Below are 24,102 nucleotides of genomic sequence, written 5' to 3'. Positions count from 1 at the left end.
GAAAAGATTCTATTTCTAGCAATGTGAATAAAGGATATCTGACGCAATCCTGACGAAAGCTCCCTGTTTGCAGCAACCTTGGCTAGTGCACTTCCAAAACCTTCCAAAGAATTCATGAACACTTGTCAGTCATAGTTCTCATATACCACCATGTAATCCTACACGAGACCAAGGTAATCCTTTAAAATGTACGGTAACATACATGCAACACCTTAAAACATCAAAGTAAATGAGTTGCTCGACAAGAGGCCTGCCAAACATTTGTTGGAGATGCCATTGATATGAGAATTTTTCAGGAAGCAAACGAAAACAGTGGAACAAAACATATTCAATACACATAAACAAAAGAAAATGTGCACGATGACAAACATATCGATAAAGCAATTTTTACACAAGTAAGATTGCTAAAGTAGGACCAAGCTGAAGAATGTTAAATTAAGGTGCTAGAATATTGTAACCACTACCGTAAAACTATGACACATAGCCCACCAACTCATTTACCGATATAGATGCTCCATCATTTATGCTTTGCTTTCTTTACACATAGAATACCAGGGCTAGGTAGCCTATCGGACCCTAACCCTAATGTATAAAACGCAAGATGAAGCTCATGAACCTATCATCTTTGTTTTCTCGCCGCCCCCCCACCCCCTTCTTCTCCGGATCTGCCTTTTAAGCCCACTGACTAATAACAACTCAGTTACAGAAAGTTGATGTTTTATGCTTTCCTTTCTTTACAAATAGAATACCAGGGCTAGCTAGCCCATCGGACTCTAACCGTAAACAATAAGACCTAAGATGAAGCTGCTAGCCCACATCTGTACTCTTTGCCCACTAACTCCTACAGCATTCCTGATGCCCATTCATCTTTTCTTCTAGCTTTTTGTTTCGTCTCAGTGCTGTGGAGCGATTACAGTAAACAAGTATGTCCTAAGTTCCCTCTTAGCAATGGTCCTGTCCCTAGGGCTGCAAACGAGCCGAGCTTTAAAGTGTTCGAGCTCAGCTCGTTTAACATCGAGGTGTTTGAGCTCAGTTCATTTACTAAACAAGTCTATATAAACGAGCAAAGCCTTTACAAACTAACCAAACTTTTATAAACGAGCCTGAGTTACAACTAACTCGAGCTCGCCTCATTTACTGAACAAGCTTAAAACTCGAGCTCAACTAGTTTTCGAACAAGCTTGTGCTGCTCCTGAACGACTCGGTTCGTTCGCAGCCCTAAGGCTGTCCACGTCCTGCTCTTTCTCTTTCCTTTATGAAAACACTTGTCGGTTACGGAAAACAGGAATGCAAAGTGCCAAAGTCATGACAGACACCCCATGTTCATGCTCAGACGTAGCAATTCGGCATTCGAGGCTAAGATTCCTGGACAATGACGTCAATTAAATTACATGTGTGTGTGTGTGTGTGTGAGAGAGAGAGAGAGAGAGAGAGAGAGAGAGAGAGAGAGAGAGAGAGAGAACCTGGCTGAAGGGAGGCTTGATGGAGAGAAGCTTCGGCGAAGGAACGAACGTTGTGATTGATGTCGAGAGTGGCATTCAAGCAGTTAATTAGCCATTGCTGGTCTTGATCCACCATGTTCTCCATGAGAGTAGCGATGATGATGTTGATACAGCTACGGCGAGACTGGCTCAGTCTCTTGGGACTTTTTTCCCGCTCAATCGGGAGGGTTTTCAGCGGCAAACGAGAGATATCGGGATTTGTAATTGGGGATTATATATAGGCCCCTAGGGTTTTGTTTTGCAAGGCAGTTTTGTTGATTGTTGTCAGTCAGACCGGGTTTGGTGCGGACCGGCACGCCCGTTTTCCTGACCGTTGGACTCGCGGCTCAGACCGCCATCTGACAATTTAGACGCCCAACTTGTGACTTTTTGACGCATTTTTTGGGCGGTCTTTTTTGTTATTTTCTCCTAATTCTTGTAATATTAGATTTTGATCAAATTATTGCGTCGTCCGTGAGGGGACTTGATTATTCTTTGCTTGGCGCCCTACCCGATTTCTCCCATTCCATCACACCCCCATGAGGAACGGGGCGGGGGCAGAGTACCATAAAATTTGGCCCCAGCTCGCCTTATTGCCATTCTTGCCACCGGCTGATATGGCTGTGTTTGTGGTTAGCAAAAAATATAATTTTAAAAACCACCACTTATTTGTCTTCCCTATTTTTGACTAAGAATATGCACTAAATTCTTAAACATATCATATACTTGCGAAAGTTACTCTCTCTAAAGTTTTAGTAACAAAATTGAGAGATCCCTCTGAATCGTGTAATCAATCGTTTTGAAAAACGGGACTGATACTATATTTCAAGACGTCTGTTTCAATGCGTAATGTAATGATCGACATTATTTGTTGTCCTCGTTGAAAAGTATATTTACTTTGTCACAATTTCAAGGCCTATAATCTTTCTTCTTCTTTTTTTCTGTCTCCTCCTGCATTTTCGACCATTAGATCGTGTTTTAAGATTCAAAACTCTTGATATTTTCAAGCAATTAAATAACCAAAATTATGTTAGAAAACAGGTAAGACAACAAAATAGATACTGGGGATTGGAGCCCCTCCCACTAATGAGAATATTCTTGAAAGAGAAAATTCATTGGTTGTCAAGTACATCTTCAATCTCCGAAACTCTTGCTCTATCCCTCTTTTTCCCAAGTCAAAATTTTCTCAAAGCTCTCTCTTATCTCCAATCCAACCTACTTCATTTGATCTTCTTCAATCCTTTCACATTTTTTCTTTATCCATTCTCCCTCTTCTTCCTCCTCCTCCTCCTCTTCCAATGGGTTGCGGCATGTCAAGATACGGCATGGCCGACCATTTAGACTTTCATCCCATCCGAAGGAAACTTGATAATTTGCGTAGAAGTGATCGCCTTGTTGTTACCATAGACGACACCCCTTCTACCAAACTACTTCTAAGGGATGGTGAAGATCATGCAGTTTCGAATTGCGATAATACCCGCAAAAGCATTTCTTCACCTCACGAAGAAGCCCTAAAGGGACCAGCATTGGAGCACAAAGAAAGCTTGAAGATTGCAGAAGGAGACAACACAAAAAAGAAAAACGGTGGGGAGGAGAAAGAAAACGAGGTTAAAGCTAAAAACGAGGAGGTTGTGGCCGTGGAGAGGGATAACAAGAAGGACAACGATGGAGAAGAAGAAGAAAGCGATTATGATGATGAAGAAGGAAGACTTTCTGATTATGATGGTTCTGCATTGTGGATCGACTCTCCGAGTTTTAGAGAGTATTGCACCCACGATTGCGATTCAGATGATAGCTCCAAGGACGATGGTGAGTAACAAAATGATGGAAATCAAATTATGCATGCATGCATATTCAATTTTTTTTTTATATTGCAAAAAGATAAATCTAGCTTTTTATTTATGAATGCTCATTTACGTTTAATCTATCGTTCTGACTCAACGAGAAAATGAAAAGAACTATCTTTAGGAGGGACTCAATAAGTTGTGAAAATGAAGGAAACAAAATACAGTAACCTTTTTGAACAAAAATATATTGTAGCAATTCAAACGAATTACGTTCGACGGTTAAGTATTTGTTATGGATTTGCACCCATGCATAAGAACAAATATGTTAGACATTCTTGCACCTAATAGAGAGAGAGAGAGAGAGAGAGAGAGAGAGAGAGAGAGAGAGAGATTGCGAGGTCAATAAAATCGCGTAAAAATTTTGCAGGTAACAGTGATGGAGAAAAGAAGGAAATCAAGATAAAAGAGGACAAGTGCAATTCATCTCCAAACTCAAACGAGGTATGTACCATCACCACAACTTCATGCTTCTCCTCCCATTTCCCTGCAAGAACTGCTAAGCAAAAACTTGTCTGAAATAGCCGTGGTTGGGGTCCCGATTTGCTATATGGTTACGCGACCTATGGTTGCGGTTGATGTGATCGCGTTCTAGATTATAAGAACCAAAATCAAAGACAAAGTGGAACAGAGAATGTTTTTTCTGAAACTTTTTGTGATTGGCTTGTGCTTGGCAGGGGGCAGTGACCAAACCCAAAAGAAAAGAAAGGAAAGGGAGAAGATTCAGAAAGGTGTTTCCAATGGGGAAGCCATCTGCTATGAAGAATCTACTGCATGTCACATCTTGCTATAACCCAAATGCTGCTTCTGCGGCTCGCGATCACAAGGTCGGGAAACAAATTGAGAAAACTGTTTGATTCGAAATCAACGTAGAGAGTGGAAGTGATTTTTCTCTTGCTTTAGTTCGTTTCTTCTCCCGTTCTTGTAAATATTGTTTGCCCTGTGATTGACAAGACACTCCCATCGTTTGTCAGAGAGATCTCTTAAGACAAGTAGCAGAATGAAAATCACTACCCAAATGCCAACATATCAACATATCACATGTCCTACGCCAAAGCAATTATATTTCCCAAAAATACATAGAGTACGCCGCACTGCACCGGTGCCCACTGTATCGGCCCGTGCAGTGATGGTGTGTGGCGTTGTGCAGTGAATGAGTCGACTTCTTTCCCAAATTTTTACAAAATAGGATGCTGGAAGAAGAACTAGTTTAGTGTACATAGATTTCTTCTCTCCCGAATGTTCAAAAATCTCAACATAATAATAGTTATGTCTCCGACAACATCTGGAGTAGTAGAAGCCATCGCTTAGTGGCTTGCGGGCCTGCGGCTCATTCATAACAACATTCCAATGCAAAAACGGTATCTAAAGTTCAAAATTCATCAGAGGTCACTGACCGAGTAAAGTACAGAGAACTACAGATGGAGCATTGAGAGGCAGCTTAAGGTCTGATTTTACTTTTGTTTTGTCCAACAGCTGCCCGAATATAAGTAGCAGAATAAAACGCTGTTCCTCTCATTTCTAAAAAACCTCCAACAAGCTCCAAAAAACAGTGGCTTAAAAGTATCAAAGGAAACTAAAAACAAACTCTATTGCTGCAACAGTGGGGCGGGGGATTACTTCCTCCAACCGAGTGCATAACAGACACGCAGTTGTTATCTTCTCAAATGATTAGCGCTTCTTCTTGCCACCTTTTGCATTACCAGATGATGGTGATGCAAGTAGGTATATGAACAAAGTCACTATGGAGATCACGGAGACCAAGGACCCGTACTGCGCCAACAACCTCTGCACATGGAGAAATGTTGAGAGCATGAGAAAAGCATTCCATTGGGTCCACCAGTTGATTAAAAGTACTTTATGCACACATACAAAAAAGAAGAAGAAAGAGCTGGAAGTAAATCAACCAATCTTCTATTGTCCCTAATTTGAATAGAATCGAAGGATCATGGGTAAGGCCCTTCTTACTCCATATCACACTACAGGGGCAGTGCCCAGGTATACGTCCACTATCACGAAGTCAAGTCCCCAATAATATGTAGTTCTAACAATCCACTAATATCTGGCATGTCACTCCTAATCCGTCCTATGCAAGTTTTAGTAATGTAATAATGAAGCGGTAACAATAACAGTAACAGTAATAGTAATATCATAATCTGCATCATTCGATTCCCAAACTGAAGAATGCAGTAATATCAAAAGAACATTGCATACCTTAGCCTGAGAAAGTTTGGTCGCCGCCAGCCACAATGCCATGAAAAAACACAACAATGCCTCCAAGTGAATATACGATAACATGTAAGTACAATAATGTAAGGACAAATCAACTGCTTGTGCAAGACCTTACCAGATCAAACTTCTTCTCAGCAGGTTTATCCGCAAGAATATCTAAAGGTAGAATCGGAGTCGAATAAGCCTCCTGAAAATTGGAAACAGAGAAATGTCATAACTATACACACTAACCAGTAAATAATGAATGCACAATTCTTCTGTATGCAGATGAAATAGCTGACAATGCCAAACCTGTAGGGCAGCTTTTGTGGGGACACGGAATGTGATAACTGCAGGTGCACCATAAAACAGTGTCCGCACTTTGGAGTCCAATTCAAACGCATGTGATACAAGAGCCCCACTGCACATCATAAAACGTTTAGCATGATAACAAGTAATGACCTCACTTTCATAAATTGCACTAAGTAGACTATTTCAAGAACAAGAAACTCGTACGCATCAAGCCTTTCCCATGACATTGAAGTGTTCCCGCTGACAATTTCAAAAGTATCTTTAGTCCAGCTATCATCAGTTAGACTTACATCAAATGCAGTCCTGGAGACAAAGCACATACAAGAGAGACAGGTGTATAAGACAGCATAATCTAATATTTAAAATCTGGGATGATACCCATGAAAAGGCATGAGTTATTATTATTGGGAGAGAAATGCAAAGGGTACCAAATATCAACAGTATTCTGTTATTGTACAAAATCTACCAAATAGATTTCGAGAGGCACACACACTAATAACGCTACATACACAACCATCCAAACACAACCCCTTCATACATGCGGGGCCCACACGCACTAGAGGGTGTGGGCCCCACATGTATGTGAGGATTTGTGTTTGGTGTTGTTTTTGGATGTTGTGTACCTAGACGTTTTGCACATCATAACTAATAAAACAAGCGTGTGCTAGTACTTTGCAAATGGACCAAATTACATCCAGTAAAACCTCTATCATAAGATGTCCATAGAAAGAAAAGTAAATTGGTGAAAAGCAAGGCTAGAACAATCCACCCACTACCAAATGTCTGCTGATTGCCTGTACAGGCAGATTGTTAGCCCAAAGCACTTCTTCTATTGCGTCTCGTTGTTTGATGATTGTTGGAATCCAGTCTCTAGCTATGATGGGGACCAACATCCCGACCTCCTCCAATCTTTGATGAAAGCCAACTCGATTTGGTTTTTCGCGGCAGTAGTACTAATGAGGTTTATTATCTGACAAAGACTACCGTTTTGATGAATAAATCCACAATAAATGCTCACTAGCCAGCTTTATTACTAAAATCCGAAAGTATAATAGTGTCTAAGTGATAACTCCTACTAATAAAAACTGAAGCTACAAAAGCTTAAAGACTGTTTGTTATCCAAATTAATAGCACTAATATCATCTTTCTAGTCAAATACTAAAGCTACTTACAAAAATCCCACAGGTAAGATCTTCGATAAACAATAATTAGGCAATTATTACCCAACAAATCACAGGTCAATTGCCGCGATCAAACAAAGATTGCGCATTAATGATTTTTCCAAACAAAATTCATCTAAAACAAATCCCCGTAAATGAACAAAGATTGTGCAATAATGATTGTTCCAAATAATAGTTACCCAAAAAAAATCGCCATAATAAATCCAACGCATAAATTTCTAGATAAGATCGATTGGAGAACACGTGAATAATTCGATCTAGATATATCAGCTGAAGAGGCAAAATGATAAAAATCGAACTCACGCAGATCCGTGGTTGTAGATGTCGATGGAGACGGAGACGCGTTCGATGCCGGGTTTGAGCCTGGTGAGGGTGGCCTTCTTGTGGGCGACGATGAAGGGGGCGTCTGAGCTCGCGAGCGTCGACGAGACCAAGAACAGAGCTAACAGTAGAGAGATCATGCGTTTCGTGATCTGGGTCGCCATTGTTGAGTGGTTCTTGATGTTCAGCTTCGCGTAAAGATTTACCGGATCGAAGAATCTCAAGAAGGGTCAGTGGTATTGAATTGACGATGGGTTTTGAGTGAGACGGGGAAGAAGAGGGCAGGTAGGGTGATACAGAAATTTGGTCACATATGTGGCTAACCCGTAATTTTATACTTGGTTTTGGACCATTTCGTAGCTCGGGTTGAAGGTGAAATATTAAAACCCTGTTCGTTTGGAAGACTCAAAATTTTTCAACACGGTTTTTAATAAAAAAAAATTTTTATTTACTTTAAAACCTACTGCAAAAATCAAACCGAACGGAATAGCGAACATATAACCCTTTTTCAAATATATTCATCATATCCCTTATCAAAACTTAAAAAGCTAACACAATGAAGATTGGCAGTGAATGCACCCGCCCCTTAGGTCAACCACAGTAGCATAATAAAGTCAATTATTTTTAAAGTTAATAATATTTGTGCAAAAGATGGCTCACAATGGTATAATCAACCTTAGCAATATCCTTAGAAATAATTATATTTTAAGTTTTGGATAATCAAAACTAGCAATATTTTTTAATAATCAAAATTTATCGACACATAAGTTAACTAATTCTAAAATTTATATACACGCATGTTTCACTCGGTATTTTCTTCTTCGCCAACTCTATATCTTTTCTACTTTACCCACAAACTATTTTTCTTTCTTTCCCTCAAAAAGTGAAGTTCATACTTCTCAATCATCCATGATTCAACTCATTATCGCCGGATTAAGGTATTTTCACTCTTTTTTTCTGTTTCTATTTTCCCAAAAAAAAATAATCATAATAGGAGGGAAGGAAATCACCGATTTTCCCCAAAAATTAAGGGAAGGAATCGATATATTTTTGCTCAAAAAAACATAAATGAAGATAAGTGAATGGTGGAAAACATAAGGCAAGAGAGAGTGAAATTGTTGTGGACCTCTTATTTTGGTTATGGGCTAGAAGCGACCTTTGTGAACCTCAACATTGGTAAGCTTAGCAACCTCTTAAATAAATAATCAAAAGTTAATGTGTCAACTTTTGGTTATCCATTTTTTATTATACCACTGGAGAGGGCCCTAGGGCTCATCACAAGACCAAATAAGCAAATGAGTCAAGTGGGAAAACCAGCTCCATCTATCATGCTTACATTTGCAAATGTGTTCCACTAAACTTTTTCTAAAAGTTATAATTTTGTTTTTATTTAAATATTTTTTGCGTTTATTCGTTTTGCTTCAAAAAAACATTGACCTTTTGATTCGTGTCGTTGAGACGAATCAAAAAAGTAAAAAAAATTTACTTTTACCCAAATATTTTGAACAATGACCACTTTTAAGTAAAAAATGTGAAAAAAGTTTTACTTAAAAGTGGTCATTGTTCAAAATATTTGGGTAAAAGTTTTTTTTTTTTACTTTTCCAATGCGTCTCAACGAGACTAGGGTTGTAAACAAATCGAGTAGCTCGCGAGCTCGGATAGTTAAGGCTCGGTTCGGCTCGTTTAGTAAACAAGACGAGCCAAGCGAGCTCAACTCATTTGACAATAGCTTGGCTCGATTAAAGAGGCTTGTTTAGTAAATGACTCAGTTCAGCTCAATAAGGGCTTGACTCGTTAAGACTCAAGCCGAGCTCGAGCTCGAATTTTGGGCTCGTTTACAAACCCTAAACAAGACAAATCAAAAAGTCAAAAAAAATTGACACAAAACGAACAAACGCAAAAAAATTACAAAAAAATAAAAAAAGTTGTTAGTGAAAAAAGTGTAGGATCAAAGGGGTTGACATCAATGTCCATGGATTTCATTTATAAGTGAGAAAGATACTCTACTTAGGGTCCGTTACAGAACTCAAAAAAAGTCCTTATTTTTTAAGAAAACAATTTCAAGTTCAAAAATTACGAGCTTGTTGAAATCTAAAAATATGCAATATGGATCTTGTTTGAAAGATCTCGATGAGATCTTTTATACGATGCAAAAAAAATTGAAAAATTATTTTTCATTTACTTTATTTTTGAGTTTGAAAATGTGTAATAAGCTGCTTATTTTTTAAGAAGGTTTCTGGATCGGGGCCTTATTGCATTTGACTTTTGGGTGACGTAAAGCGAATTAACTCATTTCATGCGTCCCGATCACACTGATGCTTAGGCTTTGTTCCGCTAAGTTTTATGGATTTTTTTGTCTATTTATTAAAAAATACATATTTTGTTAGTTTTACGTCAATTTTTTTATGAATTATTAGGCTTTGTTCCGCTAAGTTTTATGGATTTTTTTGTCTATTTATTAAAAAATACATATTTTGTTAGTTTTACGTCAATTTTTTATGCATTATTGATTCGGCTCGCCAACATCGCAACCCAAAAATACACAAGGCAATCGTGCCAAAGCCCGTAGTTGATGTGTTGCCGTGCCCACTTGACGCCTACCGGTTGAGCCTGGCCCATATGTGTGAAGTCTAGTCTGACTTGAAACCCAGCTCGATGTGAGCTGTCCAACTCCCACTTAACCCAAAAAAAAAAAAAAAATAGTAATAATAATAATTTTGGCACTCTCCAAATTAATAACCGCATTTTCTTTTGAGAGTGTCAAAATCAAGTCCATTATGGAATGGAATTAATTTTGGCACTCTCAAAAGGAAATGCGGTTGTTAGTTTAGGGAGTGACAAAATTACTCAAAAAACCTCCCACTTAAAATTCAAAAATGATACTTGCACAACTGTTGTGTTGGTTGTGTGCATAATTCTGACCATTCAGATGTATTTGGATGGTCTAGATTTTAAACAAACTCTTCCAAGAAAATGTTTTTGAGTGAATTCTGGCTATTTATTATAGCAATAGACTGCTAGAGATTGGTTGTGTATTGTATTTTATACAACCGTTGCGTGTGTAGCATTTTTGCTTAAAATTAGACTAGGCCCATACGTGTAAAGTCTAGTGCTCCCTCTGTACCAAAAACGTTGGTCACCTTTGAGAGTACGCGTCATTTTTCAATTGATTATATTTTATAATCTATAATCTTTTAAGTGATTTTAAGAATTTTGTATAATAGAATTTATTGAGATTTATCAAAAAAGATCTATATTTGATATAAAAAATATTATAAATTAAAATATATAACTAATCTTTTGAGATTCCAAAAAAGAAAAGAAAACCAATAATTTAGAACCGAGGGAGTATGTGCGAAACCCAATCCCATATCTTAAAAAAAGAACTATACCCACACAATGGCCAATCATTTGGTACTCTTGGAGTACTATATTGCATTGTTATGTGGTATTTTACGTAAAAATAAAAAAAAATCACCATCATACAATGTGCGTTATTCATTATCTCTCAACCATCTAAGAAAAGTGAATGACAATATTCCAACCGTAATATATTTTTTTACGACGCAAATGATTGGGAATAACACGTAGACAACGGGACCACTGGATAATTACTCCCGACCAAACCACATGAGCCAAGTGGACGGAGATAAAATCCAAAAAGCTTGCAAGACGACAAGCACTTCTCATGTGCCAGCATGGCCCAAAAAAGTGCCGATATTTATTCACGTGCGGACCCCTCTTCTCCCGCTTCCAGGCTAGACGAGGCCGGCTATAGTTTCCGAAACCGATGGGTACCCGCCATCTGTGGGCCTCACTTTTAGATTTCGCATAAATAATCTAAACCGTTAATTATTTTTTAAATAATTTTTCAAGTTCAAATGTAAAATTCCAACTCAATGTAATAAATATAAATGATTGATCCAATGTTCAATTTTTCTTTTAGAATTCAGGATTTTTGATTCTGAATGAAATATTTGACAATTGGATGAAACATTTGTATATAATTTATTCAGCTTAAATTTTACAGATGTACTCAAAAAATTATTTTAAAAATAATCAATAGTTCAAATCATTAATGCGAGACTCCAAAACGAGTCTCGCAAATAATCGGTAACTATCGATACCTTTTTAGTCGGTACCTTAGCATTACGCTATCTAGATAGGAGTGCTTTCTTAAATAAATATCCCAATTTCCAACGACCAAAAAAAGAGACTGTAAAATATCCCCCGTCCTCCTCAAAATATCCCAAAAATATCTCATTTTCCAAAAAATCAACAAAAAAGTTCAATATCCATCTCCTCCTCCGATTCGGCTCATGTATAGTTCGGTCCATTTCTTGATTGGCGGGCCCATTTAAATAATTTAAATATTTTTGTATTGTAGAACTTGACTGTACGAGATTTATTAAACAATATTTATATTGGTAGGAAAATTATTTGTGTAAACACATTATATTTGAGCTTGAAATTGCATTTTTAAAAAATAAATACTTATTTTACGTTCAGGAACAAAACATAAGTAATCACGTCAAAATTCGTCGTGCTTGGATTCACATTGATCCGTGATTGGAGCAGAGTTTTTTTATATAAAAAAGGTGTTTAGGATACTGGATAAGAACATTATTGTTGCAAGTTGTGTTCGAATTGGAGATTAATAAAAAAATGAACGGTTTTTGGCATGGTTACTCGTATCTCGAAATTCTGTTATACGAACAGCTTTTTTATTTTATTTTATCAGCACAATATGAACAATTCGAATCATTAAATCAAGCCCTAAATGGCCAGCAAATAAAAAAAAAACTAGATCAAACTGGATCATACTCCTACCAAACTGGACCGGAGGTGAACCCCTCCTCCTCCTCTTCTTCTTCGTCTCTCTCTCTCTCTCTCTCTCTCTCCACACGTCTCGAATTTCCCTCCTTACTTCTCTCTCGCTCTCTCTCTCCCTCCATAATAGATACTATATCACATCCATATGTGATGTGCCTCTAATCCAAATAGTATCTGTACTTTCACCGTCTCCTCATCTCTACCGACACTTCTTTCTACTCTTCTTCCCAGACATACACAATACTCCATATTCAGAGAGAGAGAGAGAGAGAGAGAGAGAGAACTTTGTGAGGAATTCTCCTCAGTAAGATGGACAAGAAGAACTACAACAAACCACCACCACCACCAGAGATATCCAATTGCGATTTCTGCAACCATGAATACGCCGTGCTGTACTGCAGAGCCGACTCAGCTAAGCTGTGTTTGTTCTGCGACCAGCAGGTGCACTCGGCCAACGCCCTCTCCATCAAGCACGTGCGGTCGCCGATCTGCGACAACTGCCGGTCGGGGCCGGTCTCCGTCCGCTGCTCCACCGACGGGCTCGTGCTGTGCACCGGCTGCGATCGGGACCCTCACGGCGGCGACTCCTCCGCCGTCTCGGATCCTCGCCGCCGCGTCGCCGTTGGGGGGTTCTCCGGCACTCCGTCGGCGGTTGAGCTCGCTGCGGCTTGGGGAATCGATTTGAAGCCTCATACTCGTTCGAGTGATTATTCAACTGTGTACAAGTCTACGGCCTTGAGTTTTCGAGATTTAAGGTACAAGCGCGTCACTAGCCCAATTTTACTATTTTGAACTACAATAGGTGTAAAGTTGACCCAACTTGCTTCAAGTAAGGCTGTAAACAAACCCTCCAGGCTGGGAGGGCTTGTTATCAGCTCGGCTCGTTTAGTAAATGAGTTTAGCTTGAGTTTTATGCTCGTTTAGTAAAAAGCTGTGGTCGAATTACTTGTAAATCTGCTCGTTTATAGAAGTTTGGCTTGTTGACGGAGGCTCATCTTGTCATAGACGCTCATTTAGTAAACAAATCAGCTCGAACATCAATAGTAAACGAACGAGCCGAGCTTGATTATTTTGGTTCAATTCGAGGTCGAGCTAGTTCGAGCCTTGCTAGTTTTGAACGAGCCGAGCTCGAACACCTCAAATGCTCGGCTCGTTTGCAACTCTAGCTTCAAGGATAGAAACCGCAATTGCTCTCATCTTTTCGAGGATTGATAATAGAATTACGAACGAGGCTAGCTATCATGCATAGTTTTCAAAATATAACAAGTCTTTGGAACCAATTAAAGTAAACTAGATTTATTTGTGTATACCTATCATAGAATTGACGTCTTAATGTAGTTAATGTTATTGTTGTGATTAGTAAATATAAAAAATATCTTTGCGTATGGATATTAGTTATGGCCCACTAATCAAAAGTACTTGCTCTGATCCCGCAGGGAGGACTCTGGTTTTGATAGCGTTCCGAGTTTTGATGTGTCGACGTTGAAGAATTCGGGTTGTGGGAGGTACAAGAATATGATGCGTAAGCAGTTGGAGGAGTTGGCTTTAAGGGAAAGGGTGAAGGTGGAGAGAGGTGGGGTTGAAATGGAAGTTGGATCTCCAGATCGATGTGGTGAGGAGGAGAGTTCGCAGGGTGTTGAATTTGATAATGGGTATGATGAGGAGTTGTTGCATCAGCAAACAAGGCTTACCTCTCTGCTTATGCTACCAACGCGAATGGATTCTGGAGAAAATGGCTGTGTTGAGGAAGTTAGGAATATGGGGAGTTGTAATCCCACGTATCAGATGCCACCGCAGGTTTGAGCTCAAACTACTGATTATCATAAATTGCCTATTTATTACTGATTTTCTAGAATGGCTTGTATTCTAATTTGAATGTTGAATTTATTGCCGGTTTGGATAAAAATGCATACAAAATGAAAAGCAAGAAACAAGAACTTTTTGCAGTAGAGAATTGATAAATTGTGCGTACATTCTGTGCTGTAACCAGAATCAAAATTCAAGCATATGAGCGGGAGCAGTACCCGATTGGACATTCCTGAGGCCTTAGTTTTCTAGTCATGCGTAGTGTTAGATGTCTGCCTAGCATCCCTTCCATCTTGAGAATAATAGCCTGTTTAAGCTCTACCCACAGTTATAAAGTCAGTACTTGTTTTTTATTTTGAGAACATTCTGCAATTATTTATTGACTGGCTCTCCTGCCTAGCTTTGTAAATGAATCTCTGTCCTATTTTTTGATACATTATGGTAAATGGGTTTTCAGTTTTCAGCCTGTGGTCCGATTTACATTTTAGTGGCTAGCGTACATCCGTATTATTTGTTGCTTCGTAAACCATTGGGTGGGAAACTGCATTTTAGACTCTACTGGAGTATGTACTAGTGATCATTTGGTTGGACTGATTGGGAGAAGTAATCGCAATTTGTCTGCAGGATTTATATTTAAAAGGATGCTTTGCCTTCACATTTGAGTTTCTGTTTGCAGTTTGCACCTATTTCTCATTTCTTCTGCTCATCTTGCTTTGTTGTGAAACACGTGATTTTTTTTGTTAGTGCTTTTAAGGAAATGGCATTGCACTTTAAACTAGACTATATGACATTAGCCATGTGCTACTGGTAACCATCATATGTACTCTGCAGGTTTGGAATTTTCATTCAGGAAGATCACGAGATTGCGATGAACCTGCTCATGCTGCAATAGGATACGATTCAGAGAATTCAGAATATATGATCGAGAACTATAATGACTTCATAAAGGAAACTTCCTTGGCAACGACAGAAGTGATGGAAGACATGTATGAGATGAATTGTGCTACAATATACCAGGGTATGCCATTGCAACAGGTTAGACATTCTGAGTCACTGAGCACCTCATTTTTTTCGGTAAAAGTTCTATTATTGAACTACTTCCAATTGGTATCTGAATTGCACATTGCGCTTATTGTCTGGCAGACAATATTGAGAACTTTGGCTGGCTGCTTGATGTTTCTTTAAGTTGCTAATATAATGATTCAGGATTGGAGAGACAAAGGAACTTTTGATGTCAGAGCTATTCACGCAGTAGTGTGAAGCTGTTCTTTGAACCTCTATTTGGTTTCTATTAGTTGTGACTAGATCACTGGTCCATCTTTTACTCTTACCTGTTGGTCAGGTCTAGCTTTCTAAACCCAAAGAACAGAGTACTGATTCTCTGTAAAGGATGTTTGTTGGGTTGTACCATCAAATGCGTGGCAATTGTTGATTCTTTTTAACGTCATTGTGAGATTGTATTCGCATTAAGAGTTCCTCACATATGTTTGAGTAATTCAGTTGATATGAAGCATTTAAGTCTTGCAGTCTAATGAAAGCATAGGAACTTCACCTGAAATAACTAAGGGGGATGCATGTTAAAAACTTACTTATAGTGATACCACCATTTGTTGTGCACTTGTATAGAATGCGTGCAAAATCTTCTCTCTACGCTTGGGTTCTGTTTGTCTATGCTGATATCGAGAAGTTCATAAAAAGACTTCTACAATGTGTATGATATATGCAAAATGGGGAGAGAACCTCTCAATATATAGCACTACAGTGATAATGGTACATTTTACGTCCTTTTTTATATAATGTGTTGGTTGTGTGCTATTTTGCCACCAAGAAACAAACTCTAGATGGGTGTACGAACCTATTATACAATCTGTTAGTGCAATATCTTCCCATTATTCACCTTCCGTTCACTTTATTTCCAATGTCGTTCTTTTTTTGTAATCAACTTCATTGGAAATAATGCAGAATCGCTCAAAGAATCAGGTAATATCAAGCTGCAGAGCTACAAAAGCCGAAGGTAATACAGCAGATTGCAATAGCGTTCCTGTGCTCGAATGTAGGTTCTATGAACCCAACCCATACACTAGCATCAGCAATATCCAGTTCAAGGAACACCCTTTTCTGTCTAGGAATTTACAAACCGCAACACCTAACTATGACCCGGAGCTGATGGCACAGAACAGAGGCAATGCCATGATGCGCTACAAAGAGAAGAAGAAAACTCGAAGGTACAATTCCCAACTTTAATTTCCTATTATTTCTTGAGTTCTCTGTTGATTGCCCATGTTCTAACAAATTGCTTTAACATTGCGTGACAGATTTGACAAACACATCCGTTATGAGTCGAGGAAGGCCAGAGCTGACACTAGAAACAGAGTGAAGGGTCGGTTTGTGAAGGCAAGTGAAGTTCCGGATGTTAGAATCAGTGGTTGAATTTGTTCCAAAAAGAGGTTGATCATCTTGAAGTTTGGCCTATACAATGTAATCTGCATTGATTCCGCAAAATCATACCGGCATGACTTGTGTTTCGTTTCAAGAGTAATGCTACGGACAAAGACGTCTGGAACAGTTCGAAGAAGGTGGATCCTGCAGTGTATCTGGGATCCATACCACCTAACAGCTCCCCACACCTTAGCATCCGAGTCTATGTCCAAATTTGTATCTGTAGCATTTTTGTAATTTCCAATAGTGTACTCCCTCTTTTTGTAAAACAATAATAGTAGTACTTTCTACCGACTAGTTTTTTTTCTCCAAAAGTTTAGAAATTTCATTAATAACCAAGAGAGAACATCAAATGGCATATTTTTCCTTGAAGAGTGAGAATAGCCAACCAGATAGATAAACTCTTACGAGGAAAGATCTACTTCCAAACTCCTTACAAAGGCCACTGAGGTGCAATACCTCACACAAAACTCACACCACCAACATCAAAGAAAGAAAGACACACTACACCCAAAAGGGTTAGGAAGACCCCCGAAGGGGAGAAACTCTCGCAAGCGAGACATCACAATTCACAACAGAAAGCTAGAAAGAAAAAAGAAAGCCACCGGATTAGACAACCCAACCTTCTTTTCTCCAAATCAACTCTAGGTCGGACCTTGTTCTCCAACCTCTTACATCGGACTCTGCAACCCGATCGCCTTGGTCGCCGGAACATTAATAGCAAGGCGTTGTGGTTGGATCTGGACGGGGTCCCGGTTGTGGACAACTTCAAGCCAGTTGAGGCGATCCTAGAGCTTCAAGACAGCGACAGAGGCGGCTAGAGGGAGGCGAGACGGAGAGGAGGTTGTGAAAGAGGATGGCGGAGGAGGTTGACGAAGATGTAAAAGGGGAGGCAGAGGAAACGTTAATGGAGAACGCTCCCCCCCACTCCCCCTCACGCCGCCCATCATAGGGTGGAAACCCTAGGGGAGGGAGGGAGGCAGCTAGGCCTAGGAAGAGAGAGAGAGAGAGAGAGAGAGAGAGAGAGAGAGGAGAGAGAGAGAGAGAGATATTTTGTACCCTTATACTACAAAATCTTGAGTGGTTATGTTGTTTACAATTTCTTTGGCTTTATTTAGATGTACTCAAAGGGGCATCTTATGCGAAGTTTTGATCTGCTTGATCCCTTTCCATGTCCTCTCTCCTTTTGTTAGAAACATTTTATGAATTGGACGGGATTATTGTTAATGCAAAAACTGTTTTTGTTAATACTAAAACTTGTAAAACACCAATACAATGTACTAAATTGATTTTTACGCTCTCCTTTTGCCCAAGTGCACCCCATTTTTTGTTTTTATTCGTGTAGAATTACAAAACTACCCTTCATACATTTTTTCTTCACACAAAAGAAGGGAAATCATGTAATTTTACATCACTACAAAACAACAAAAAGTAGTGCATTTGAATAAAAGGGGAGTGTGAAAATCAATTCTCTATTGATTTTGGCATTTTTATTTCCCATTGGACGCGGTGTCAACCATATGCTAATTTTCTGACAGAAAATCTGTCCACACAGATACTATATGCACAGATTGTGCACAAATTTTTTTGTGGGGCCATCATGGGTCCCACACAAATGATCCAAACCGTTCATTGAATGTAAAACACTTTTTCGATGGTCCCCGTGAAAAATCATCTTAATACGATACTTATAAGTATTCGATCAAATTATTTAACTTTTCATTTTCTTGAAATCTTAATGAAAAGTTAGATGATTAGATCGAGAACTTATAGGTATCTGATTGAGTTTATTTTTCATATGAACCCTTGAAAAAGTGTTTTAAATTTAATGAACGGCTCGGATCATTTGTGTGGGACCCGTGGTGGGCCCCATAAAAAAATCTGTGCACAATCTGTGCATTTTTATCTGTGTGGATAGACTGGTTCATTTTCTGATAGTAACCCAAACTTCAATAGTTGATGGCATGTTTCAGAGGACAAAATCCTGTTATATGCTAGAACGACAAAATCAAAATCGTGAAGAACATTTAAAACAAAATGGAGCTCTTTATCAAATAAACCTTTATTTTATTTTTTTTCCACAGGCGGGAACCATAGGCCATGCATAATATACTAATGCACGTGGATAATTATAAAGTTACATTTCAGACAGTAATAATTAATACCCGCCGTATGCATTACCTCATGCCGCCAAACATCTTCTTGCAAAGTGGTCGATCCGGCCATTTGTTTTGGCAATTGATGGCTTAAATCTTAATCAAGCAACGGACGATTCAGATTTGTATGTGATTTGTACCTGCTTAGATTCGATTCGAGTTGTCCGTGCCAAGATGAGCAATCGAATCGGCTGCTCTACACCCATTCAGCAGGGAGCTGCATGCTCGGCAGCATCCCCGGATCTACACCTTATGATCATGATGTTCTTATTCTCGACAAAATAGAACAGAAAAGTATCCGGCAATACTAGTACAGTTTATTATTCATTCTAACCACACCTCTCTCAATCACGCCACTTTAATAACATGAGTTTCACAACCCTAATTCGAAAATCCAAACCGTTCTTTTCTAGGTTTCGATTTATAAATTGACACGTGCAACAATCAAAGTCAATCAGACATTGATAAGCAATCTGAAAATTTTACATTAATTAATCTTGAAAAGAATTTAAATTGAAACTTATTCATACGCTATGATGAGTTCGTTTCTTTCACATGAAAAAAAATAATTCACATATCACAATCTTTTAAAATCGATGACTTGAATCTAGTTAAAACAAGGGCGGAGAGTGAGCAAGAAAATGGTCCATAAGTTAGTACCCTACACTAACAATTTCTGATTCAAAGAGGACTGAACCCTAAAAAACACTCCCAAAATTTGTCAGCTCCCGTCATACCAGTAAAAAATTCCATACATTGTTCCCCACTTTTCAGAACTGGACTAAAGGTAAAAATACACTACTCCATCATCAGATAGTGGATGCGAACAAAGTCTGAATTTGCATTTTGGATACGTCAAAGATTAAAACGTTTGGACAAATAAGTTACAGTAGCTTATTTTTTGTCCTTATTTAAATTTTTTCGTATCACTTGGCTTATTGTCATTTTTTGAGGGATTATTGCATCCTCACGACAAGAGAAATCTAAAAAGTAAAAAATTTTGACCGAAATTCAATTTTTTTTGAATAAAGACGAAAAAATTGGCTTATTGATTTTTTTCGTCTTTATTCAAAAAAAATTGAATTTCGGTTAAAATTTTTTACTTTTTAGATTCCTCTTGACGTGAGGATGCAATAATCTCCAAAAAAATGACAATAAGCCAAGTGATACGAAAAAAATATGAATAAAGACAAAAAATAAGCCAAAGTGGCTTATTTGTCCGAACACCCGAACGTACTCCGGTAGGAAAAGTTTTTCTGCTTTATTTACTTTTTCTAACTTTTCTTCTTCTTCTTCTTTTTTTTTTTTTCAGCAATTACTTCAATATTCAAGCAAAACCCAGGAAAAGCATCATCACAACGACACAACTTCACAAAAAAATAATCCTGTTCAAAACAAAAATTTCGCAAAAATCATAAAATAAGGAGAAATAAGGAGAAAAACCACGGCTACTGTTTGCCAAGTTGTCTCTGCTGACGCGCAAAATGGAAGGAGATGAACAAATTACCCTCGCCTTCAAACTTATACAAGCTTTACATACAGAAATACTGTATATCTATGTAGAGAGAGAGAGAGAGAGAGAGAGAGAGAGAGAGAGAGAGAGAGAGAGAGAGAGAGAGAGAGAGAGAGAGAGAGAGAGAGAGAGTCGTCATGATCGATCAACAACAACAACAGAAGCACGAATGATGAAACGCTTGCAGCAATAGCTCCATGACTTTCAAGTTGGAGACATAAATCATAAATGAACTTCATAAGTCACATACTCCATCTTAAATGAACTCCTCCATAAAAGTCAAGTAAATCCATTCGAAAAACAAACTTAAACCACAATATTCTAAAACACTTTTTCAAATGTAAAGCACTTTCAATAACTTCAAATCCGCAAAACTAACCAACAAAGTTAACTCAACCATCAACTCAACACATCGCATGATGGAGAGACCACATATCATAATTAACCAAATCAAACTATAAACCTAATCCAAACGAAACCCAACTTTCTCTCAAACTAGTAAAAAGCTAATCCAAAACCCACAACAGATAAAGAAGTTAATAACCTCAGCGACTGATCGATCAAGACCCACAACGTACAGAAATCCCAAAACACAAGCATTTCAAACTTCACACAGGACACATTACAAACGGAGCGAAAGGTCAAGGTTTACGCTGTCGTCAGCGGTAGGGGAGAGAGAGTCGGGAGTCGACGTCGAGCCGCCGCCATAGACGCCCAGGTGGGCCGAGCCGGAGCCGTACTGGAAGTACGGGAATCGGTTAGGCTCGAGCCAGTAAGCAGCGTTTGGGTCCACCGCCGCAGCAGCAAAAGAAGGGACGTCGTTGATCATCTGGGTATTGTTGTTATTACTGTAATAGCCTGGGTCCGCGGTGGTTGGAGCAGGGTCGCCTGAGAAGGGCTTTCTCGCGGCGGCGCGTTCGCGCTTGTGGGCGTTCTGGTGGCCGCCGAGGGCTTGAGAGGTGTAGAACTGGCGAGAGCAGTAGAGGCACGGGAAGACTCGAGAAGATTGGTGGGTTTGTTTCTCGGTGGTGGGGTTTTTTAGGAAGTCGTAGAGGAAGCCTTGGTCAGCCATTGATGTAGCTCTCTGGGAAGTTTTTTAGAGAGAGAGAGAGAGAGAGAGAGAGAGAGAGAGGGGAGTGAGCCAGCAGCGAGGAAGAGGAGTGTGTGCGCACTGTGTGGAGGGGTTTATATTGAGGATTTGGTTTTTTGTTTGTATGTGTGGGGGAATATGATTGGGTGCCTGTGAAATGACGATGCTGCCCTTGCAGTGGATAGAAATGGATGAAGCCTGAGGGCAGATATTCTCATTTTTGAATCTGAATCTTGGTATCCAAGAAAATGCCAGATCGATGGTATAAACTGCATGTACTATGTGAATAGATTTTGTGGTGCCACGTGTAGAGATATCATGGACATTTCTTCTAGGCCGTCTGATTAATTTGATCTTGTAATGCTTATCCATTCTCAATTAGAATTTCTCATAATCATGATTCAAACCAAATTACCTCCGGTTATTAACAAGAAAATGGAGATTATGAAATTGGTAAACTAACGGCCATAGCTCCCCTGTGCCAAAATTTTGGTGTACTCATGTAGTTAGAAACACGATCTTACGATTGAAAATCATTTGGTACATGGGTACACCAATATTTCGGTATAGAGAAACTTGAGTGTAAACTAATTAACATATATTTGATTCAAAAATCAACACATCTGAATTTTACTATTTATAAACCTTACTATTTATAAATCAGATGAATGCGTAATTTTCAAATGATCTAGCTAGGTACTTTAACGATCTGTCAAATCAATTAATATAATTTTTTTATCTGCATCTATATAGTTTTCATAACCATATTAAATTGTAGGCTAATATCATCTCACTGAGAAAGTGTTATTGATTTTCAATTTTGTGAAGGTTGAAAATAAGTAATTTGCTCGTTTTTTGTATTCTTTATAACTAGCGATAGACATTCCTCACATTCTAAACAATTCAACTGTATAAAGATCTCAATTCCTAACCAACAATTGAGATGTCAATGGCCTCTGCTAAAGCAACCGTTTTTTGGGTCAATTGTGAACCACCATATGACCGGCGTTGAGTTGATTGGACACGTGTACGGCCTGTGTTTTTTACACAAACGAAAAGTCACCCTCGACCAATCAAATTGAAATAATAAAAAAGAAGAAGAAAGAATACAAATACAGTAATATTCCCTATACTTCATCAAACAAATGAAAGACAGAAAAAGAGGTTAAAAGGAAGGGTGAAAATGGTATTTTAACAAGAAAAAGGGGCAGAGGTGGTGGGTTGGGAAATGGATAAAAAAAAAGAAAAGGACAGGGATCAGTGGCACTTGCCTCTTTCTCTGGTGCAGTATGTGTGTGCTATGTCGGACACCCCCAAAACCGGCAATCCTTTTGTCCTCTTCCACTCTCTCTCTCTCGCTAGTATCTGTACTGTGTCACTCATGTACTACTAGCAGGCACGGCACAACTGCACCGAGAGAGATAGAGAGAGAGAGACGTATATAGATGGGGAACGTAGGACCTGGGTTTTGTGGGAATGAAGCTCTTTAGAGAATGAGCCAATCATAGAACCAGTTTCCACCCAACAAGCCTTGTTGAACAAAAAGGTATTTCCACTAGCTAGGAGTTTCTCTCTCCTTGAGATTGTGAGTTCGATTCTTGGGGGCAATCCAATTGGTTAGGTGGTAAAAGTCTATGTTGATAGTATCATGGACATGTTCAGTGATCCCCTTCTTAATTGTATTTCACTGTTTTTCGTGGGTGTCGATTTTTTGCGATCGGTTCTAGTCTCATCCCATTTGGGTGCGGACCGGGATGCCTCCTATGTCGTTAAAAAAAAAAACAAAAAAAGAACATGTTTCCAAAAGTGCGATATATTCGTTCTCAGAGGCAACACAGTGAGTCTAGTGTTATAATCACGTTTTTGGCAATACTCTGGAAAGCCACGTAGACAAGACAGTATTTGTATATACTTTCTTCTATATGTGGGAACAGTTGGACTATGTAGATGAAGGGAAATGAGATGAAAAAAGATGACATGCGAAGTGACTGGCTCGAGCCACCGTAATGGAAAAGTCATAGGAACTCAGATCAATGACGCAGAGATGATGAATTACGGAAAAATTTTATGAGAGGGAAGGGGTATATTTGGAAGAAAATGTTGCATCTTGACATGCAAGGAGCTAGCTTATTCAGTTTCACTACGTTCGAAATCGTTCAATCTATGTGAGTTTTATGTTATTCACGTGACACCCTTGTAAGTCAAACAGCGTTGCGCCCAACAATTGTATTTGAAGCATTTTCCATGATTTATCATAGAGCAATAATGTCAAACCTATAATCTCTCGTAATTTAAACTTACTACTATAAGTATGAATGGATTAACTAAAGTCATTTCACTATTCATTAAAAATAGCACGCAATTAATTCTTGTCACGTGGCGTCCAATTAAGAACTTATGTGCTCAGTATTCTTGTCACGTGGCGTCCTGTAGTGTTTTGATTCTCCAAATCGAAGGCAAAGTAAAATTGAAAAGAAAAATGCTAACTGCAAAAAAATCACAAAAATATTTAATTTGACATTTTTGCATTAAGTTAAAAATATTTGCAATTAATGTTCCAGTTTTATACATAGTAATAGGCTACAAATGTTGGTGTGGCATGTAAAACACTAGCATTCTAATCCAAAATAAAGACCAGTCATTTGTTAAAATTTAAAAGCAATCTTTTCCATAAATCAAAATTGGAGTGACAAAAAATTACTAATCATGTCACGATGTGATATAAATGTTCAGAATCAACTTATATAAGAGAGTGGATCCACAAAAATCTTGAGCATTAGCGTTTACTCCCGATAAAGACATCCCAAATATAACATACCATGTTATTAGCGACGGCAACAAGCCAACAAGCTTAAAGTGAAACTCAAATGAGAGGCCGTCATTATATTTCATGTCTCTAAAATAACTGGAGCAT

The 24,102-nt window shown here is 38.6% G+C and overlaps 4 protein-coding genes across 4 annotated transcripts; 2 read left to right on the top strand and 2 right to left on the bottom strand.

The window, feature by feature from the left end:
* The first annotated feature begins 2,652 nt into the window (after positions 1–2,652).
* On the top strand, positions 2,653–4,352 carry LOC131298455 (uncharacterized). The gene is made up of 3 exons (XM_058323932.1): positions 2,653–3,290; positions 3,696–3,769; positions 4,003–4,352. The coding sequence occupies exons 1-3, from the start codon at positions 2,780–2,782 to the stop codon at positions 4,180–4,182; spliced, it is 765 nt and encodes a 254-aa protein (XP_058179915.1). The 5' UTR covers positions 2,653–2,779; the 3' UTR covers positions 4,183–4,352.
* A 324-nt stretch (positions 4,353–4,676) lies between these two features.
* LOC131298457 (uncharacterized) lies at positions 4,677–7,701 on the bottom strand. Its single transcript, XM_058323934.1, has 6 exons — positions 7,333–7,701; positions 6,053–6,151; positions 5,849–5,957; positions 5,675–5,744; positions 5,540–5,580; positions 4,677–5,113 (listed from the first exon to the last, which is right to left on the bottom strand). The coding sequence occupies exons 1-6, from the start codon at positions 7,512–7,514 to the stop codon at positions 4,997–4,999; spliced, it is 618 nt and encodes a 205-aa protein (XP_058179917.1). The 5' UTR covers positions 7,515–7,701; the 3' UTR covers positions 4,677–4,996.
* A 4,697-nt stretch (positions 7,702–12,398) lies between these two features.
* LOC131298448 (zinc finger protein CONSTANS-LIKE 13-like) lies at positions 12,399–16,743 on the top strand. Its single transcript, XM_058323923.1, has 5 exons — positions 12,399–12,939; positions 13,621–13,981; positions 14,822–15,025; positions 15,953–16,215; positions 16,306–16,743. Exons 1-5 carry the CDS (start codon positions 12,494–12,496, stop codon positions 16,418–16,420), a joined length of 1,389 nt encoding a protein of 462 aa, XP_058179906.1. The 5' UTR covers positions 12,399–12,493; the 3' UTR covers positions 16,421–16,743.
* Positions 16,744–20,697: 3,954 nt separating this feature from the next.
* On the bottom strand, positions 20,698–21,201 carry LOC131298459 (zinc finger protein KNUCKLES-like). Its single transcript, XM_058323936.1, has one exon. The coding sequence runs from the start codon at positions 21,168–21,170 to the stop codon at positions 20,721–20,723; it is 450 nt and encodes a 149-aa protein (XP_058179919.1). The 5' UTR covers positions 21,171–21,201; the 3' UTR covers positions 20,698–20,720.
* Between the last annotated feature and the right edge of the window lie 2,901 nt (positions 21,202–24,102).

The sequence above is a fragment of the Rhododendron vialii genome, chromosome 8a, assembly GCF_030253575.1.
Source record: "Rhododendron vialii isolate Sample 1 chromosome 8a, ASM3025357v1".
Classification (NCBI taxonomy): domain Eukaryota; kingdom Viridiplantae; phylum Streptophyta; class Magnoliopsida; order Ericales; family Ericaceae; genus Rhododendron; species Rhododendron vialii.
Note: the sequence above shows the minus strand (reverse complement) of the source record. Positions and strands in the feature narration are given on the sequence as shown.

Bases quoted from the DNA above. Each gene is read 5' to 3' on its own strand.
- LOC131298455 (XM_058323932.1), top strand. From the start codon at position 2,780: ATGGGTTGCGGCATGTCAAGATACGGCATGGCCGACCATTTAGACTTT. The intron at 3,291-3,695 runs GTGAGTAACAAA...AAAATTTTGCAG, and splicing joins TGATAGCTCCAAGGACGATG to GTAACAGTGATGGAGAAAAG. The intron at 3,770-4,002 runs GTATGTACCATC...TGTGCTTGGCAG, and splicing joins CATCTCCAAACTCAAACGAG to GGGGCAGTGACCAAACCCAA.
- LOC131298448 (XM_058323923.1), top strand. From the start codon at position 12,494: ATGGACAAGAAGAACTACAACAAACCACCACCACCACCAGAGATATCC. The intron at 15,026-15,952 runs GTTAGACATTCT...GAAATAATGCAG, and splicing joins AGGGTATGCCATTGCAACAG to AATCGCTCAAAGAATCAGGT. The intron at 16,216-16,305 runs GTACAATTCCCA...ATTGCGTGACAG, and splicing joins GAGAAGAAGAAAACTCGAAG to ATTTGACAAACACATCCGTT.
- LOC131298457 (XM_058323934.1), bottom strand. From the start codon at position 7,514: ATGGCGACCCAGATCACGAAACGCATGATCTCTCTACTGTTAGCTCTG. The intron at 6,152-7,332 runs GTGAGTTCGATT...CTTTGTCTCCAG, and splicing joins ATCTACAACCACGGATCTGC to GACTGCATTTGATGTAAGTC. The intron at 5,581-5,674 runs TGGTAAGGTCTT...TGTGTTTTTTCA, and splicing joins TGCTGAGAAGAAGTTTGATC to TGGCATTGTGGCTGGCGGCG.
- LOC131298459 (XM_058323936.1), bottom strand. From the start codon at position 21,170: ATGGCTGACCAAGGCTTCCTCTACGACTTCCTAAAAAACCCCACCACC.